Genomic DNA, 20,135 nt, shown 5'->3' with positions numbered 1-20,135 from the left:
GCCACACATATATGGTCAATGAATTTAAAGCAAAGAAGCCAAGAACATACAATTGGTAAAGGACAGATTGTGTTGGGAAAACCAGACCACTACATGCAAAAGAATGAAACTGGATGCCTATCTTGTGTCATACACAAAAATCAACTCAAAATGGATTGATGTCGGGAGACATGTTTCTACAATATTTTCTTAGTCTTTTTGCTTCTATTTTCTAATGCTGAAAACTTCATCTGGTCCTGCTTTACTTTACCCCATATTCCTGCTTGAAAAACAGTTGCGGTGCTGGCAAATGACTTAAGCTTAAGAACAAAGACCTAAAGGCATAAGTTATTCATGTGGTCAGCTGAATGAGGACATAATGCGTTGGTCTAGGCATGTCGGACCTGTGCTGATAGGCACACCATTTGCACAGCATGGTATGTCCTCTTAAGAATAAGAGAAAGATGAGCCTCATGGCCCTAAGGGGTTTATGAAGGGTCGTTAGCAGGATATGCATTAGCAAGGAGAACCAAGGTGCAAACCAGGCACGCTGGGTTGCCGCAGATAGGCATGTCATTTGCGGAAGCACAATGATGGTTCTCTAGATGCTATGCATAGACAGCTGACACCAGGCTTCCTCAACACTAATGATTGTTAAATGCCTAAAGATCAGAATAAACGCTTAACCATCTACCAGCTACGTGACTTTTAAAATAATAAAATAACTTTTTAAATAATAAAAAGAACTATATCCTGCACCTACAATGCCCTCCTCACTTGACATAATCCTAAAGAGCACAATAAAAGCAGTGTGGTTTTTTGAGGCAGCATTCTTGGTCCCTGAGACCTTGAATCCCCCCAGTTCCCACCTTTAATTAAGATAAATGTCTCTGTGTTTTGTTTTACGTTAACTTTTTCTTAAGTTTCACAGCACCCGTTCTTCAGCCCTCACCTGCTGAGCTGGTCTCGGCAGATTAAAGCCTTGAACATAATACCTGGAATCACAAAACTCCTGGAAGAAAACAAAGGGTAAGCTCCTTGACATCAGTCTTGGCAATGGCTTTTTGGATTTGACATCAAAAGCAAAAACAGGGAGTTTCTGTTGTGGCTCAGTGGTTAATGAATCCAACTAGGAACGATGAGGTTGTGGGTTTGATTCCTGGCCTTGCTCAGTAGGTTAAGGATCCGGTGTTGCCATGAGCTGTGGTGTAGGTCGCAGACATGGCTCAGATCCTGTGTTGCTGTGTCTCTGGTGTAGGCTGGCAGCTGCAGCTCCAATTGGACCCCTAGCCTGGGAACCTCCATATGCCACAGGAGTGACCCTGGAAAAGGAAAAAAAAAAAGACAAAAAACCCCAAAAAAACAAGTAGCACTACTTCAAACCAAAAATGTGCACATCAAAGGAAACCATCAACAAAATAAAAAGGCAACCTAAAGAATGGGAAAAAACAATGGCAAATCATTTATCTGCTAGGGAGTTAATATCCAAAATATATAAAGAACACATACAACTCAATAGCAAAAAAACAAACTAATTAAAAAATGGGCAGAGGAACTGAACAGAATTCTTTCCAAAGAAGACACATAAATGTCCAACAAGAGTTTCCATTGTGGCTCAGTGATAATAAACCTGACTAGTATCCATGAAGATGTGGGTTCAATCCGTGGTCCCACTCAGTGGATTAAGGATCTGGAATTGCCATGAGCTATGGTGTAGGTCACAAACATGGCTCAGATCTGGCATTGCTGTGGCTGAGGTGTAGGCCAGCAGCTGGAGCTCCAATTCAACACTTAGCCTGGGAACTTCCATATGCCACTGGTGCAGCCCTAAAAAGAAAAAGAAAAAAAAAAAAAAAAGGCCAATAGATACATGAAAATGTGCTCAACATCACTCATCATTAGGGAAATGAAAAATCAAAACCTCAGTGAAATTTCATCTTACACCTATTAGAATGGCGATCATCAAAAGGACAAAAGACAGAGTTCCCATTATGGCTCACTGGGTTAAGAACCCAAAGTAGTCTCTGAGAGCCTGTGGGTTCGATCCCTGGCCTTGCTCAGTGGATTAAGGATCTGGTGTTGCTGCAAGTTGCAGCATAGCTTGCAGATGCAATTCAGATCTGGCATTGCTGTGGCTGTGGTGAAGGCCTACAGCCGTAGGTCTGATTCAACCCCTAGCCCAGGAACTTCCATATGCCAAAGGTGTGGCCATTAAAAAAAAAAAAGAAAAAAGAAAAAAAGAAAAAAAGACAAGACACAAGTGTTGATCAGTTAAGAGAATCTTTGCACACTGTTGGTGAGAATGTAAATTAACACAGCCATGTGGAAAAACAGTAGAGAGGTTATTCAAAAAATTAAAAATAGAACTGCCATATGATCCAGCAATTCCAATTCTGGACATAACATCCAAAGGAAGTGGAATCACTGTCTCAAAGATATAGCTACATCCCTGTGTGCACTGCAGCATTATTTACAATATCCAAGACATAGAATCAACCTAAGTATCCACTGATGGATGAATAGGTAAAGTAAATACAGAGTGGACTATTATTCAGCCATAAAAAGAAGGAAGTCCTGCCATCTGCAGGGCATTATGCTAAATGAAATAAGTCAGGGAAATACAGATTCTGTGTGATCTCATATGTGGAATCTAAAAAAACAACTCATAGAAACAGAAAACAGACTGGACATTGCCAGAAGCAGAGTGAGAGGTGGGGGAAGTGGTTCAAGGTGGTAAGAAGGTACAACCTTCCAATTATAAGATAAATAAGTTCTAGGGACCTAACGTACAGCATGGCAACTATAGTTAACAATACTGTATTATATATCTTAAAGTTGCTAAGAGAGTAGATCTTAAGATTCTCATGACAAAGAAAAAAATTTTTAATAATTTAGGTGATGGACGTTTAAACTTGGCACTATAATTATTTTACAGTATGTACAAATATTAAGTCATTATGTTGCATACCTTAAACTAACACAATGTTATGTGTCAATTTTATCTCAATAAAACTGGAGTGACAGAAAATAACAAAGGATATTATGTGCTAATTTGGACCAATCTTTAAAATAGAAGAGTAAAATCAATAAATACAGAAAGGGATACTCCATTTATTTTTAAAGAGATAGATTAGTCACATGGGTCAATCATTTGATCAATCAGTAGATTGCTAGAGGTACATAAGTAGATGGATACTTAACCACATATTAACATTTTGGAAGTAATCAGAAGAAACTGTTAATATCTAGTGAATTCAATACAGTGTTAAAAGCCTGGGAAGGACTTTTTAAAAACTATCATTATTTATTATTTGGATTTCTTCCATTAGCATTTGTATTACTTTTGAATTAAAGAACACTGTTTATAGGATAAAAAATGTATACAAAGTCAAGATAGCCACATAACTATAGATAAAATCAGAAGAGGGATATAATCTTGTGAGAAAAGTGTCAGAAGTAGGTGAGAATCCTCAGTCTTCTGTTGTGGGAAGAAAGCTTACCGTTTTTTCTCCACGTGTTACAAGACTCTACCTCTGATTTGGAGAACTGTAAACAGTCTCTTTATACATGGTAGTTTATTTTACAACGTTGTCAGAACAATGAATTAGTGAAAACTGAACCACGTCCCTAGGACAAATGCAGGGTTAGGTTCCTGCAAGCCTCAGGTCACATTTTCATCAATCAGGAGACAACCTTGCTTTATGTGTGTTTCTGACACCTTATTTAGTATGTATTGTTGTTGATTCAATAACACTGAACTCATGGTCAACAGCACTGTAACTCATGCCTGAACACAGTTTGTCTCACACACATCACAGCCTTCTTGCACTTAGGACACTCAACAGCTCTTCAGTACTACCCTCGGGGTTCATTTTAAACAACAAAGTCATCAATACTTAGCACAAAAGTGTGGGAAATGTGGCACTAAAGGGACCACTAAAGTTCACTTGTTTGCAGTATGAGGTGAAACAAAGCAGAGTGTTGCCTTGTTTGACCTCAGCTAGGAATCTGCACGTTGGGTGACACAAATTTTCTGTTACTCTGTACATGTCCACAAATGACCACAAAAATGTCATGACTACTGATTTGGGGATGAAAAATAAGTTTTAGCAAGTGAGCAAATTCTCAAATACTGAACACACATATTATGGATATTGACTGTACATTATTTATCAGTATGGATCACCAGGTGTGTGAAAATTATAAAATAAGAATTTATCATATTATTGAAGGGAAAAATACATTCACTTCTATAAAGTGTCTAAAAAGTTGGCAGAAAAAGATGTTAACAAAAAATGTTAAGCATTAGTGAAACATTGCAATAGTATTGATAGAAAACTTATCTGTAATATAAAGGGGATACAAGTTTAATAAGATATATTGCAAAGTCATGATAATTTACGTATGATAATTAACAAGCTTGTGGCCCATTATAAAATGAGTAATAAAGGCCTAGAAACATATTCATAGATATATAGGCAGTATCTAGTAAAATGGAGAGTGGCATTAGATAAAGAGATTTTTTTAGCCAACCTGTTGTTTGGAAAATTATATCGCTTACATAGATGAAATTAAGTTAGGACCACTACATCATAGAAAATATAAAGTTCAAGTGAAACAAATATTTTATTTGGAAATAAAACTATAAAGGCAATAGAAGAAAATGTAGTATAAGCTATGTAAAGAGGAGAAAATTTAATCCAGAGAGTCAAAGGAAGATGAGATAAAGATAAAAATGGAAGTCAATGAAACAGAAAAAAAAAAAAAGAAAAAAATTAAACCAAACCTTTAGAAAGATCAATTAAATTAACAAACCTCAAAGAATACTTATGAAGAAAAAAGAATATAGAAATTACAAATAGCAAGAAATAGAGAAGGCAGCTTTCAGGCAATAAAAGGACAGTGAAGGAATATTACCGAAAATTTCATGTGGAACTGACTCTAAGCAAACTGTGAAATCCTACTAAGTTGGTGAGGAAATCACATCGCCAAAAATAAAATCACAATCCCTTCTTGTCTATGGCTTTCCGGTCGCTAAAGCAAACTCCTATCTCTCAAGCCCACGTCAACAGGAAGTAGGCTGCATGAGTGGTAAAGTCCTTAACCAACACACTTTTTCCAACATCTACTTTAGATGTATACATGAAAGATAATGGCAAGAAGAACCCAGAGGGCACAGTCTGGGCTCACGGATGACCATGGACAAGGAGATTGTCCTCATAAAACTGAACCAGAGTCCAAGCAAATCACCTTCTATACTTTAAGCTCAGGGAGTCTTCACAATGACTCCTGGCTGGACTTGGTAGTCACTGTGGGCCAGTGATCCTTGTGTGTTTTGCATGCTTCCCTTTTGTGAATGTGGGTTTTGACTGTGGCTACTTAATTCATATTCCAACACTAATTTTGGATGTGGAAGGCGGCAGACAACCCGGGAAATAGTAAGAATCCCCCTCCAATCTTGATTGAGAGGACTTCACTCACCTGGATATCATAGATTTCAGACAATTTATGCTGTAACTGTTTGAGGGTATTTGCAAGGTCTCCCTTTGAGAAATCATGGACTTGGAGAATAGACTTGTGGTTGCCCGGGGGGAGGGGGAGAGAGTGGGAGGGATTGGGAGTTTGGGGTTAACAGATGCAAACTATTGCTTTTGGAATGGACTAACACTGAGATCCTGCTGTGTAGCACTGAGACCTATGTCTAGATACTTACAACACAACACAACAATGGGAGAAAAAATTATGTATACATGTATGTGTAACTGGGTTCCCATGCTGTACAGTGGGGAAAAAAATAAAATGTAATAAAAAAATAAAAATTAAAAAAAAGGCAGAAAAGGCAAACATGTTCTATGTGAAAAAAAGAGCTTGTGGATATTTGGTTGGCAGATAGGTGTGCTGTGGCAGAGAGAGTTAATTATGTACTAATATCTATTCTGCCCTTTAACACATTATTGAACTTCTAGTTTTTGGCTGGGTGCATGGCAACTCAGTAGAGTATCCTGAAGCTAGGTAGGATCCCATGTCTAAGTTCTGCCAAGGACAGAAGAAAAGAAAGGCTGTCTTCCCCTTCTGGCTAAAGGAATGGGTGTGCACTCCCCTTCCCTTTCTTGCTTCTCACTGGCTGAATACAGATATGATGGCAAAAGTTTAAGCTCTTAGACTAAAAATAAAAGACTTCAGACCAAATCAAAGCTCTTAGACCAGGAATGGAAGCCAAGTGTCAAGAATGGCAAAGCGTGGGAGTTTCCGTTGTGGTTCAGTGCTAATGAACCCCACCAGGATCCTTAAGGATGCGGGTTTATTCCTGGCCTTGCTCAGTGGGTTAAGGATCCAGCGTTGCCATGAGCTGTGGTGTACATCACAGATGCAGCTCAGATCTTGCATGGCTATGGCTGTGGCATAGGCCAGCAACTGTAGCTCTGATTGGATCCCTAGCCTGGGAACTTCCACATACCACAGGTGCAGTGCCCCCCCCAAAAAAAAGAATGGCAAAATGTGGAGTTCCCATTGTAGTTCAGTGGGTTAAGAGCCCAATATAGTATCTATGAGGATGTAGATTTGATTCCTGGCCTTGCTCAGTGGGTTAAGGATACCGCATTACCATAAGCTGTGACATAGGTCACAGATGCAGCTTGGATTTGATGTTGCTGTGGCTGTGGTGAAGGCCTGCAGCTGCAGCTCTGATTTGATCTCTAGCTCGGGAACTTCCATATGCTGAGGGTGTGGACATAAAAAGAAAAAAAAAATGGCAAAGCTGTCCCACCATTCCTGTACCATCCATCTTTGGGCTATTAGGCAAAATAAATAAACTTGGTCTTTTTACACTACAGTATTGGGGGATGGGCTCTTTGTTACTGCAGTTTAGACGTAAACTAAAAATAATAAATCAATACAAAAATTAGTTTCAGCACTAATGATTTCCTTCTGCCATGTTTGATCAGAATAAAGGCTGTCAGAGCTGTTCCATGTTGACAGCATGATAGATAAACTGAGGAGCCCCGAAGGCATGCTTGAGACATATTAAACTCATGTCTCTAGATTTGTTTTTGTTTTGTTTTACTGAAGTAATTAGTAACTAATCTGGGTAAGGGATGCTAAGAATGCCTAAAGAAGCTAAAGAAGATTTTTGAAGAAGAAAGAAAAGAAATAGGGGTAAACATTAGAGGGGAAATGTTAAAAGGAGCATTTAAGACATTCTGCAGAAAATTATATATAAAGTTATCCCTACTCCATCTTACTAGATTTTCTTTCTCTCTCTCTTTTTTTCTCTCTCTTTTTTTTTTTCTTTTTCTTTTTTTTAGGGCCACACCTGCCGCATATGGAGGTTCCCAGGCTAGGGGTCAAAATCAGAGCTTCAGCTGCTGGCCTACACCACAGCCACAGCAACTCGAAATCCAAGCTGCATCTGCAACCTACACTACAGCTCACAGCAACTCCAGATCCTTTAATCCACTGAGTGGGGCCAGGGATTGAACACGCACCCTCGTGGATACTAGTTAGGTTCTTAATATGCTGAGCCACAACAGGAACTCCCAATCTTACTAGATTTTCTTAAATCTACAGTATACTTTTGGAGTTAATTTTTTTTTTTTTGGAGGAAGAGATGGTACACTGAAATTAACATTGAGAGGGTAACAAGAAGCCCAGGAGGGCTGTGGTACATTAAATTCTAAATGGAAATAAAAAGTGAGAGAGAACCAGAGGCCTAAATTATTAAACATGTTGCCACCAAGGCACAGAGAAGGAAAAAGGATGGAAAAAAAAAAAGGCTGGAATCAACAAAAATACATTTTTATGTTACAATATTGGACAGAGCAGGCCTTATTTACTTTCAACTAATGGCAGGAATGTAATTAAGGATTAATTTTGCCTTTCATATTATTGAATTGTCTATAACAAAAGGCAAAGTTTCTCTGCTTGAATTATAAAGATTTTTAACATTGAAAAGTTGCTTATAGAGGAACTGGAGTTGTAAATCAAGGAATATCCCCGATCACCTACTTTGGGCTACCCACTAAATACATTTTCGAATTAAACATTCTTGCTTTGAAAAGTCCGTGAAATGTATTGTTCTTAAAAAGTTATTTTCAAAGCCTGAGTTCCAGAAACTTTTTGAAAAACTGTCCCTCTAACAGAGATTATCTTATCCACACAGGTTACTCTACATTAAACAGCTAAATTCACTGCATAAATCTGAATTCATTGCCTCTCCAATCATCCATGGTACAAGATGCCCTCTGTGATGGCCATGGAGATGCTCCACCCAGATGCCCCTTCAAGGAAGCACCAGGTACCCCAGGTGTTTTACTGGGGTCAGCCTCCAGCTGACCACCCCTCAGGGTCTGCCTTGGCTATAGAGAGCTGCTTGCCCCAAGACTTGTCCTCCTCCATGGGTCCACATCCAAAGACTGAGATGAACAGGGCTAGAAAGCCCTGCCCTTGAGCCCAACATGAAACAACTCTGATGAGCCTGCTACACACTCTCTGTAGGGTTGGCTGAGGCTTAGTCAGGCCTGTGTGTTTGCTCCATCTCTCTCTCTATCCAAGTCTGCTTTCCCCGGCTTCCTTCCTGACACTGATCCCAATAAAGACCCTGCAAGCCAAGCGCCATCTCAGTGTTGCTTCCAGAGAACCCTACTGGGTAGTCTGGCTGGCAAGCGTGATCTCAGAAAGCTCGTGAAAAGATAGCTCACTTGCCACCTGGCTGGTAAGGAACACCTTTGTCTCAGCCTAGAGAGTTAAGGTGATTGAGTGACCCGTACAGCCTTAGCAAAATCTCCTTTCAAATTTCATCTTGTCACTGTAGCCATGCTAGTTGGAATGCTGCCCTTGGCAGTCTAGAGAGACTTCCCAGTGAAAGGACTTTCTCAGTGACTGGTTTTCCATCTTTGGAGTGAGACAAATTTGACACCAAAGCAATCTCTGAACCCAACAAGCTTCAGCATTTCATGAAAAGCATTTTTGGTTTACTTATTTTTCAGTCGATTGTAAGCTTTTGGCTGGTTTTGATTTTATTTACATGTGTTCCTGCTTATCAACTTATCCCTGGAAGCAATTTGGGAGGAAAAAAATGTTTGTCTTATTGTATTTTACTCAGAGTATAGGTTGAAGAAAGAAGTCATCTTATTTTAGTGCTATGTAGATGACTTACTTAGGTGCTGTGAAATGAATAAAATTAACACCATCGCAGAGCAGAGCTGAAATCATGGCCATTGTTCCTCATGAGAACAAACAAATTCAAAATTATCACCTGGCTTTGACAGCCCTTCCTTCAGCAAAAGCACATAGCAGAAAGCAATGTTGCAAGTCAATTTAAAGTGTCTGAAAAGATTATTTGAAATCAAAGTTCCAAACCCTTGAAATCCATAATACTTCCACAAAGTTCTAATCTATATTAACTGTGGTGAGGGACTGAGGTAAGAAAGAATCTCTTTAACTCCCTGAAAAATGAGATCAAAGAAATAGCTGTCTTTAACATGAGGAAGAGTGGAGTAAATTAAAGATTGGCCCCCAAAAGATATGCTCAATTCCTGACCTCTTGCACCTGTGTATGTGACCTAATTTGGAAAACGGTCTTTGCAGATGTTACTAAGGCTTATGAGATGAGATCTTCCTGGATTTCAGGCTCACCTCTAAGAGAAAGGTGGTGTCTTATAAGAGAAAGTAAAGGGAGATGTGAGACACAGGGGCAAGGCCATGTGAAGACTGAGGCAGAGAGTGGGGTGACATGCCTATAAGCCAAGAGACATGGAGAACTGTTGGCAGCCACCAGGAGCTGGGAGAAAGGCACGACACCCATTCTCCTCCCAAGTCTCCAGAAGGGGCCCCCCAGCTGGCACACTGATTTAGGATTTCTGGCCACCGTGCACGCATGACAGCATGCATTGCTATTGTTTTAAGACACCCTGTCTCTGGTCACTGGTTATATATAGCAGGACAGGAAACTAATGTAGGTAATGAGTAGCCACTTACTTTCCTGGTGCCAAGGGCTCCCCAGCGGGTGAGCAGAGCTTTGATTTCCAGCAAGCGTGCTTTGAAGAGCCTGCGTGTTGATGTAGCAGGGGTCATCAAAGAGATCTACTCGGAACATGTGCTTCATTGCAGATGCATCTCGCTGGGACTGTGCCCCTCTCTCCTGTGCATTGCCTGTAGCAAGTAAAGATCTCTGTACCATGTTTTCATTTTGTAAACAATAAATAAAATCACTGTTGCCAAGGGGGAGGAGGGAGGGATTAGGATGGACAGGGACTTTGGGGCTGGTAGACGTAAACTATTACATTTAGAATGGATAAGCTGTGAGGTCCTACTGTATAGCACAGGGAATTGTATCCAGTCTCTTTGGATAGACCATGATGGAAGATGGTATGAGAAAAAGAATGGATAGATAGATAGATAGATAGATAGATAGATAGATAGATAGATAGATAGAAAGGAGAAAGAAATCATCTTATTTTAGTGCTATGTAGATGACTTACACATGTATATACATGACTGGGTCGCTATACTACACAGCAGAAATTGACACTACATTGTGAACCAACTATACCTTGATAAAAATTAAATTAAATTAAATTAAATTAAAATATCATGGTTGAGTCTAGCCTTGACAGAGAGAGAAAAGCCATGCCTATCCCATGCAAGGATTGAATACTGACTTTGAGATTTGACCTGTCAAAACAAAACCAGCACTGGTCTTAGAGGGAAAGCATGCTCTCTTGGCCACCCTGACCCCTCCCTGCCCCCTCCTTCAGCTGAACCATTGCTTCAACAGCAGGCAAACCAGGAAGATGCAAAAGAGGGACTATCAGGGGAGGAAAGAAGCTGACTGTCCAACATACAGTACAAATACATACATAACACTACTTAGAGCTGCAGTCCAGGAACCAAGAAAGCCACCCGTGCCATATGGAACCTGCATACCTACTATTTACTGAAACTGCTTTTAAAAAAACTCATTACTCAATTTTAAGTGTCAGTTTTCATATCTGTAAAATGGGGAAGATGAGCTTAAAATACATTATGAGGATTAAATGAAAGAACGTAGGTGAGCCCCCCACCTGTATAGTCCCTGCCTTGCAGTAGACATTCCCACCACCACCCAGCTGTATGTTTATTCATTGATGCTGGGCCTCTGTACATGATGCTTATCTCCTGCTGTAATAGCCTTCCCATCCATTTCTTGACCTAACTCCTATTTGTCCTTTAAGAGTCTATTCTGAATCCCCCCGCTTCAGGAAGCCATCTGCTGAATCCTCACACCGACCCTACCCCAGGCTGGGTAAGGTGACACTCCATAATAAACTGTAGGTCTCTGTGTACTCTCTGTCTTGAAACCATAAATTCTTGAGTCCTGAGGAGAGACTAGAACCTATTTATCTGTGTATCTTCTGCATCTTCAATGCCTGGTATGAAGCAGATGCTCAAAAGAAAAAATGTTTGTCAGCTGAACAAACAGAGGACTGAATGTCTACTCAGTCTTCCTTTCCTAGCAAGTGTGTCCCCATCACGTTCTGAAGACCCTGAGTCAACCTTTAACCCAAGGCACTGACTCATCTGTCCCTCACAGAGCATTGGCCTGAGCTGACCACATCAAGTTTACCATCCCACAGGGTTATACAAAAACATCAATATCTATATAGCCTCTCTTAAAAACTACCATTACTGGGAGTTCCCGTTGTGGCTCAGTGGGTTAAGAATCCAACTAATATCCATGAGGATGCAGGTTCAATCCCTGGCCTCGCTCAGTGGGTTAAGACCTGCCATTGCCACAAGAAGCGGCATAGGTCACAGATGCAGCTCAGATCCCGCATTGCCCTGGCTATGGTGTAGACCAGCCAGGAAACTTCCATACGCCACAGGTGCGGCCCTAAAAAGACAAAAAAAGCCCAAACAAAAAACCTACCATTCCTTTTTTTCAAATGTGCCATTATGTCTAAGTCAGCAATGTTGTCTTAAGTTTAAAAAAAGAACTCACCCCGTATCCAACTTTAAAATCTTTCTAGGGTAAAGTGTGTGGTTGATGAGGGTTTAACCACACATGCCAGCCATAATGCATTTCAAAAGTTCTCTGTGCCAACAATTACTCTGAGAACCTATCCAACCTGCCTAAGAGAAAATTTGTGGCAAAAAAATAAATACATCCACAGTATATATACTGGAAGTACCAAGGTTTTAAAGTGCCAGCCCTTAGGGTTTGTGGGAATTTAACATCTTTTTGATTAAAAATATCAACATTTTCATTCTAACTGGAAGGTTGGGGAAACATTATGTTATTTTGTTAGTTACTTTTTTTTCTCATGGGGAATTTATTATTAAGGACAGGAATCTTTTATACATCTGACAATAAATACAATACACTACTTCACCAATGAAAAATCTACTGCAATATTTATAATACATGGGAATTCAAGTTTTACGTCAATGTTTGAATAAATAAATACCTTTGAATAAAAAAGCCAAACCTTATTGAAAATGTTTGTAGAAGTGTCTCTCAAATGCTTAGGTACAAATCTCTGGAAAAAGCCATAAAAACTATTTGCTATTCTGGCAACTGCTATTAGCTTAGCCACTGGTCCAGAATTTCATATCACTTTTAAGTACATTACCAAGTAGTCACAGGAACCCCTGATTTCTGGATGTGTGTGGATGCAAGCCACCAAGTTAGGACAGTCCTTCTGCCACACTAGGAGAGACGTTACTTGTCATGGCCCCTGGAACAGGGCTTGAGTCCTTGGATCCCTCCCTGGGTTTGGTGGCTGAGGTCTGGGGAAATGGCTTCCTAGTGCTTTGGTTCCACTAGAAATCAGAGCCTGCTTTTTGACAAAAACAATGCTGTAACTTAGGGATTTTTCAGGGAAGAGGAGATACAGCTGGAGTTTTTTCCAAACTATGGATACAATCCCCTAAGATTCTGAAAGGTTCCCAGCTGTGAGCTGCTACTTAAGGGCCACCATCAACAAAGGCAGTGCCGAAGCTCTGTCTTGGTCCCAGACTATCCCAGTTTGAGTGTAACTGAAGAACAGGTGCTTGCAGTAGAATATCCTATTGTTGTACTAGGGCTTATAAAATATACCCTCAAGCTCCAATACAGGAAACCAAAAAGAGTTGAATATGGTCACTTGTCTGGGAGATAGACATCACAGCTAAAACTAATTCTATGGAAAAAGAGATTCCAAACTCCAAATGAGTGTGTATTACAAAAGTCTCTTCTTGGAGTTCCTGTCGTGGCTGAGTGGTTAACGAATCCGACTAGGAACCATGAGGTTGCGGGTTCGATCACTGGCCTTGCTCAGTGGGTTAAGGATCCGGCATTGCCATGAGCTGTGGTGTAAGGTTGCAGATGCGGCTTGGATCCCGCGTTGCTACAGCTCTGATTCGACCCCTAGCCTAGGAACCTCCATGAGCTGTGGAAGCAGCCCAAGAAATGGCAAAAAGACCAAAAAAAAAAAAAAAAAGTCTCTTCTTGAGTTTGGATCTGATAGTGGCTTAGGGCATGCATAACCCCTGAAAGAATAAGGAGTTACATTGTTTGTTGGCTTAAAGGAGAAATAAAACCAAGATAAACAGAAACAAGAATTGGACTCTGTAACAAGGTTACACTTACAAAAAAAAAAATCTTGAATAAAGTTGAATTGGTACTGCCATATCAATTAACTCCTTCATAAATACAGTGTTTTGGGGGGAAGGATACTTTTAAAATGTAAAAATAAAAAAATTAAAATAAAACAACAAAAAAAGTGCTCTTGAGGAAAAAAAAAAAAAAAAAGGCAGAAACCCTTGCCCCTTTTCTCTGATGGCAGGTCATGATTAGCACATTCAATATCATTCTAGAAATGTTGAGGATTTTCATTTAGTGAGTTCCCTACAGAAGCATATATACAATGGAATATTACTCAGCCATAAAAAAAGAATGAAATAATGCCATTTGCAGCAACATGGATGGACCAAGAAACTATCATACTAAGTGAAGTTGGCCAGACAGTGAAAGACAAATATATGATATCACTTACACGTGGAATCAAAAAAAAAAAAAAAAAAAGGGATGCAGATAAACTTGTTTGCTTGCAGAACAGAAGCAAACTCACAGACTTTGAAAAACTTACCATTACCAAAGGGGACAGGTGGTGGGGCGGTGGGAGGGATAGACTGGGGATTTGGGATTGGCATATGCACACTGAGGTATATGGAATGATTGGCCAAAGGGGACCTGCTATATAGCACGCAGGGAAAAGAATCTGAGAGAGAATGGATATGTGTATATGTATGACTAGGTCACTTTGTTGTTCAGCAGAAATTATCACAACCTTGTAAATTAACTATATTTCAATAAAACTTTAAAAAACTTTAATTTTTTTTCTTTAAAAGAAGCTAGGTGACTGAGGACAGGAAGGCTGTCATGACAACTGATTAATGGAGAGGAGGGAGGTGAGCTGGGAAGAGAGGCACTGGGGCAGGACTAAACATTTTAGAGTTCCACAGGACTCTCCTAGATCCAAAACTCATCTCTCTCTCCCTGTGTCCCATCTCCTGAGTGTGCCAGGAACTGGTCCTGGCACACTCAGGAATTCCAGGACTTATTTATACTTTCCTTTCCCTTCCTTCTCTTGCCACTACCCTCTCTGTGCCTGAAAAATTCCCACTCAGCCCCAGGTCTTGGTTGGTTATCATTTCCTTAGGGAGACACTCTCTAGCCTCCCAGATTAAGTCAGGTTTTCCTGTTATTTGTTCCCACAATATCCTGGGCTTGGAAACACTCATCACATCTGTAAGCATTGTCTTCCTGGCTAAACTGAAAACTATATGAATGCCAATTAGTGTGTCTATCCCTAGTACCTAGCTCAGTGTCCGACCCACAGGAGGTCCTTATGACCACTGAGTGCACTGTTGGATAAACAAAGAATAGAGGATGAGATAAAATAGGAGATGGAGATAATTCAAAGTGAGCCTCAGAAAACGGACACAGTACTACAAAGCATATGTGGTATGTGCCTAACTATTATATCCTAGGTTAGGAATTTCCAGGGTAAAGGAAAAGAGGAAGGAAGGAAGGAATTGCAGGACCTAGGGAACACAGTTTTAAAAAGACATTTACACTTGACAATAATTTAATTTGTTTTGGTCATTAAGAATTAAGAATTCATTTAAAATTTCACAGAACTTGAAAGAATGACATGGAATTTTAATTTCTATAAAAGAGATTGTTAAAGAATCTAAAAATCGGGGAGTTCCCATCGTGGCGCAGTGGTTAACGAATCCGACTGGGAACCATGAGGTTGCGGGTTCGGTCCCTGCCCTTGCTCAGTGGGTTAACGATCCGTTGTTGCTGTGAGCTGTGGTGTAGGTTGCAGGCGCGGCTCGGATCCCCCATCCCGTGTTGCTGTGGCTCTGGTGTAGGCCGGGGGCTACAGCTCTGATTCGACCCCTAGCCTGGGAACCTCCATGTGCCGCGGCAGCAGCCCAAGAAATAGCAAAAAAAAAAAAAAAAAAAAGAATCTAAAAATCTACTGGAATCTAGGAATCTAGGAATCTACTGGAGATCTCACTGTGGTGCAACAGGATTGGTGGTGTCTCTGGAGCACTGGGATGCAGGTTTGATCTTTGGCCTGCCACAACAGGTTAAGGATCCAGTGTTGCCACAGCTGTGGTATAGGCTGCAACTGTGGCTTAGATCTGATCCCTGGCCCAGGAACTTCCATGTGCTGTAGGGCAGCCAAAAAAGAAAAAAAAAAAAAGAATCTAAAATACTGCCTTAGCTCACTACTCCTATTATATTTGAGGGTGGTAATCATAACTCTGCCAAAATCCTCAGGTATCCCCACTATATAAGAAATAATAAAATTCATGGATTACATTGGCAAAATTCCATGAGAATTATGAAAAAAATCCTTGAAAGTGAGAAGACTACCTTCTAGGAAGCAAGTTGCTGCTAATTTCATTTGAGCCCTAAAGTGTGGTTATCCAACTCTATTTTCCACTGTATTATTTATAATATCCAGTTATCTCCCCCTCTAAAGCTGCAAAACTCTTCTTCCCTAAGAAATACTTTCAATAGTTTATAAGAACAAAATGACTAACAAGCAGTAGAACGTCTTTCTGAAAATACATTTCCAATCTGATAGTTTATGCCTTGCAATCATCTTGTAGAAAAATTGTGTCCAAGGTCAATGATCACATGCAGGAATAAGACATTTAATGCCCTGGCAAGGATGGGGTGTAGGAACCTCTAACTGGGATGCTCACATTCAGATTTCTCTTCGTTCCCTTTGCCAAACAGAACTAAGGGGTTTCTACTTAATCCTCATGGATTTGACAAGTATCAGTGTTCATATTAGCTTACTGTCTGATATTCTTTGAAGTGGAACTCCCTTGAGTTTTTTGTTCTGTTTTGGTTTTGCTTTTTAGGGCCACACTCAAGGCATATGGAAGTTTCCAAGCCAGGGGGTGAATTGGAGCTATACCTGCTAGCCTACACCACAGCCACAACATTGCCAGATCTGAGCTGCATCTGTGACCTGCACCACAGCTCACAGCAACACCAGATCCTTAACCCACTGAGAGAGGTCAGGGATGGAACCCACATCCTCATGGATATTATTTGGGTTCATTACCAATGAGCCACAGTGAGAACTTCCTCCCTTGAGGTTTTTTATTTATTTATTTTATTTTTTTGTCTTTTTTGGGGTCACACCCATGGCATAGGGAGCTTCCCAGGCTACAGGTCAAATTGAAGCTGTAGCTCCCAGACTACACCACAGCCACAGCAATGCTGGATCTGAGCCTCATGTGTGACCTACACCACAGCTCATGGCAACACTGGATCCTTAACCCACTGAGCGAGGCCAGGGATGGAACCTGCATCCTCATGGGTACTAGTCAGTTTTGTTTCTGCTCAGCCATGAAGGGAAATCCTCTCCCTTAAGTTTTGAGTAAAGAAATCACCTTTGCAGTGAGAGAGCTTTCATGATGTCAAAGCAGTGAGAGACCCCATAAAGCAGAACTGTAGCATGGAATAGTACATAGGTCCAGGGGAGAACCACAGCTTTCCAACAAACACACATGCGGTATTCTGGGCTTCTTGGAATGTAGGAAGCCAGCAGCAGAAGCCTTAGGTGCTTGGTTATACACACCTGACTTTCCCATAAAGTATTTATGAGCAAAAGCCACACAGGACCAGATAACATACAAGGAGTGAGGAGAGTGGCAGATGGGGAAGAGTGATGGTACCTACCTATTGTCCTGCCTTGTTCTAGACAATTCTCATATACACTGCTGCACTTGGAGTTTCCAGGCTGTACAAATAACAAATTGTGAGACATTTACAAACATAATATATGTTCATAAACTTCAAACAAAAAACAAGACAGTGATAAAGCTCCCAGCAGAATTTAGTAGATGACCTCACTTTCTGACACAGGAAGCAGCTGACAGGTGAGAGAAGGCAACTGAGATTTAAGGTGGGGAATACAGACTCCTTTCCTAGCACACTGTTTTGGAGCTGCAGAATTGAGTCTGATTAGGGTAGGGGGTCGTAAATGTAAGTTCTGCATCCTGAGGGTTATCCCTTCTGCTTGGGAGGTCACACTCCAGAACTCAATCCAAGCTCAGGCAGAAGTGTAATTTCCAGGACACTGGTATAAACACTGGCCATTTAGCAAATCTCTATCCAGCATAAATTAGCAGATTGCAGCCCTGCTCTACCAAGGCTTGCACCAGGCTCACTTTTCATCCTTGAAAATCTCATGCTACCAAAGGCTTCAGTTATGCCTTGTACACATAGCTCTCTTCAGTAATGGTAGGGGATCCACTGATGCCTTTGAGAAGGGAAATGTCTCTGCTTGAGAAAGATTAATCTAGCAGTAACATGCAGGATGGTTGAAGGGAATAAAACTGGAAACAAGGAAGGCACTTTCAGAATCATCTGGGTAAGTGAGGACCAGAACTTAGGAAGATGCAATAGGAATGATAAATGTTGGGCAGCTTCAAGATATTTTCATGGTAGGATCCTAGGTCTTGAAGACTGGGGCCAAGTGTAAGAAAAATAGAAACCTGTAAGTTAGTGAAAGAGGAGGAGTGCCATTAATAAACATGAATACCTCTGGATAGGAATCTGGGTTGGAATCAAAGTAAAATGCTGAGTTTAACCTTGATATAAACAGACAATGTACTGCTTGTGGCATTATAGCTGGAGAGGAGGGTAAAAGCTGAAGACAGAGAAGCTGGAGTGTGTGCACAAGTGGCACGCGAGAGGAGAAACCAAAGCCAAGGGCAAAGTTTTGGAAAGGTATTCCATGGAGGTAAGGCAGGGGCTTGGGCTCGCAGGAAAAGGGATGTAAGAAAAGGAGATATCTTTCAGGTATAATATGAAAGATGTAACTTCCTTTGAAATGCATCAAAAATAAGATGGATTGACAGAGGGTAGATAGCTACTTAGGATGACAGAAAAAATAGAGTAAAATGATAATTATAGCATCTAGGTGGTGAGTATGTGAGTGCTCACTATAATTCTTCCAACTTTACTAATAATAAAATGTTGGAAAACATGAAAAAAAGAAAGAAAAACAGCAACTAGAGATGTGGAAGGAGAATGAGAAACTAACGAAGAGGTCTAAAAAAAGAAGAGGCAGCCAACAGGTATCTCATGCTGTAGACAGATTCAGAATATTGAAGAAGGAAAAAGTTTAACAGCTAACGCCGTTGGCGATTAAAAAAATCTGTGACCATTGTAAAAGAAATGTCTCTTAAGGTGTCAGGCAGAGTTCAGATTTTGGAAGTGTTAGTGCAGATGGGAATACAGAATTGAAGACAGTGTTTTCTAGAAGCATGTGGACCAAAGGAAGATGAGAGGGAGATGGGACAAGTTTACTTGCAGACAGATGTGAAAGAACCAGTAGACAGAAAATAAAGATTGAGATAGAGGTTGACAGATGGAATACAGAGATGGCAGGAGCAGATGGGATCAGGAGCTCAGGGGAAAGATTAGCTATGGAAACAGTAGCTGAGGAAGAGAATCAAGAAGACAGGAAGACTTGGAGATGGGAAAGGGTGAAGTTGAAGATAACATGTTGGATCATCCTAGTCTCCCCAGTGAAGTAAGATGTGAGGTCATCTGCAGAGGGTGAGGTCCGGATATTGGGAGTAAAAATTATTTAGCATAGTCTCCCACCATGATTCACTCTGTGGCTCTGTGTCGAAGAAGATGATACTTTCTCTCAACTAGTATTTGGAAATCCTCAAATTAGGTCCTCCAGTGATAAGCACAGCAGGGCACTGCTAGTTCCAACGGCAATAAAACATTACTTACCAAATAGCACAACTTTTCACACCGTATGGGGCAGTAAGCCATTTTTTCTGTGGCTTGAACTCTGACCCGCACATCGGACACACCCCCTGCAGGTGGCTGCTTCCCTGGGATTTCATTGTAATACTCATGAGCTTCTTTCTCCTCAGCATGGCCATCAATATGCACCTCCTCACTGTAAAGAAAGAAGAATTCCCAAGAGGCTGGGTGGGAATTCAATGCTGTAGGGGATGCAGAGGGAGCAGAATCATGCAAACTGTCCTGAAAAACTGTGCATTCATGGTCTAAGTTCATAGCTGTGCCTCAGTGATGTCAAATATCTGGATGGAAGTAACCAGATGGTTGAATTGTTTAGCTGTCTGTAGGCAATTAAAGTGGGATAGGCCAACAAAAATGCCAAGGGTGATGCTTTTGTGTCTTCCCTCAGCGATAAAATATGTATATACACACATATACATGAACTCTCTGAATGTAAGTTGTTTTTGTCAATAGGATAAAAATACAAAGTTTTCCTGGGTATCTCCAGCACACTTTGATTGTACCATTTCGGAAATGTTTTACTCAAAGAAAATTTAGATATTGGGCAGAGGGCCTGGTCCAGTTTAGGAAACCAACATGAAAAAAATACAAGAGCTATGGCCAGCTATCTTGTCTGCACAAATCTGGATTATATGAAATTCATAAAGAAATATTAAAACCATCTGTGGCAAGTGGGTAGATTTATGTAAACATGCATTGTTTTAAAAATTGAAAAGGGTAAAAAAAAAAAAAAAAACCAACAGATTTCCATTCCAAATTGGAATTAGAAAAGGTTTCTTATGAAAAAGAATAAATCAAGTCCATTTGAACTGAACCA

The 20,135-nt window shown here is 40.5% G+C and overlaps 1 protein-coding gene across 3 annotated transcripts in view; it reads right to left on the bottom strand.

Annotated features, from left to right (window-relative positions):
- SHC4 (SHC adaptor protein 4) overlaps positions 1 to 20,135 on the bottom strand; it is a 146,613-nt gene that overhangs the window by 12,035 nt on the left and 114,443 nt on the right. For 2 of the 3 annotated variants that reach the window (XM_003121520.5, XM_084970692.1), the window contains exons 8-10: positions 19,283 to 19,454; positions 17,210 to 17,270; positions 9,955 to 10,128 (exon numbers count right to left, since the gene is read on the bottom strand). In XM_003121520.5, the coding sequence (XP_003121568.1) occupies positions 9,955 to 10,128; positions 17,210 to 17,270; positions 19,283 to 19,454 (407 nt within the window). The remainder of the gene's footprint in view (positions 1 to 9,954; positions 10,129 to 17,209; positions 17,271 to 19,282; positions 19,455 to 20,135) is intronic. The other variant, XM_013993029.3, reaches the window with a different exon arrangement.

This window comes from Sus scrofa, chromosome 1 (assembly GCF_054392235.1).
Source record: "Sus scrofa isolate SSC_HxYL_T2T_F1_AM1 chromosome 1, Sscrofa_HxYL_maternal_Yorkshire_Landrace_v2.0, whole genome shotgun sequence".
Classification (NCBI taxonomy): Eukaryota; Metazoa; Chordata; class Mammalia; order Artiodactyla; family Suidae; genus Sus; species Sus scrofa.
This window is presented reverse-complemented; position numbering and strand designations above follow the sequence as displayed.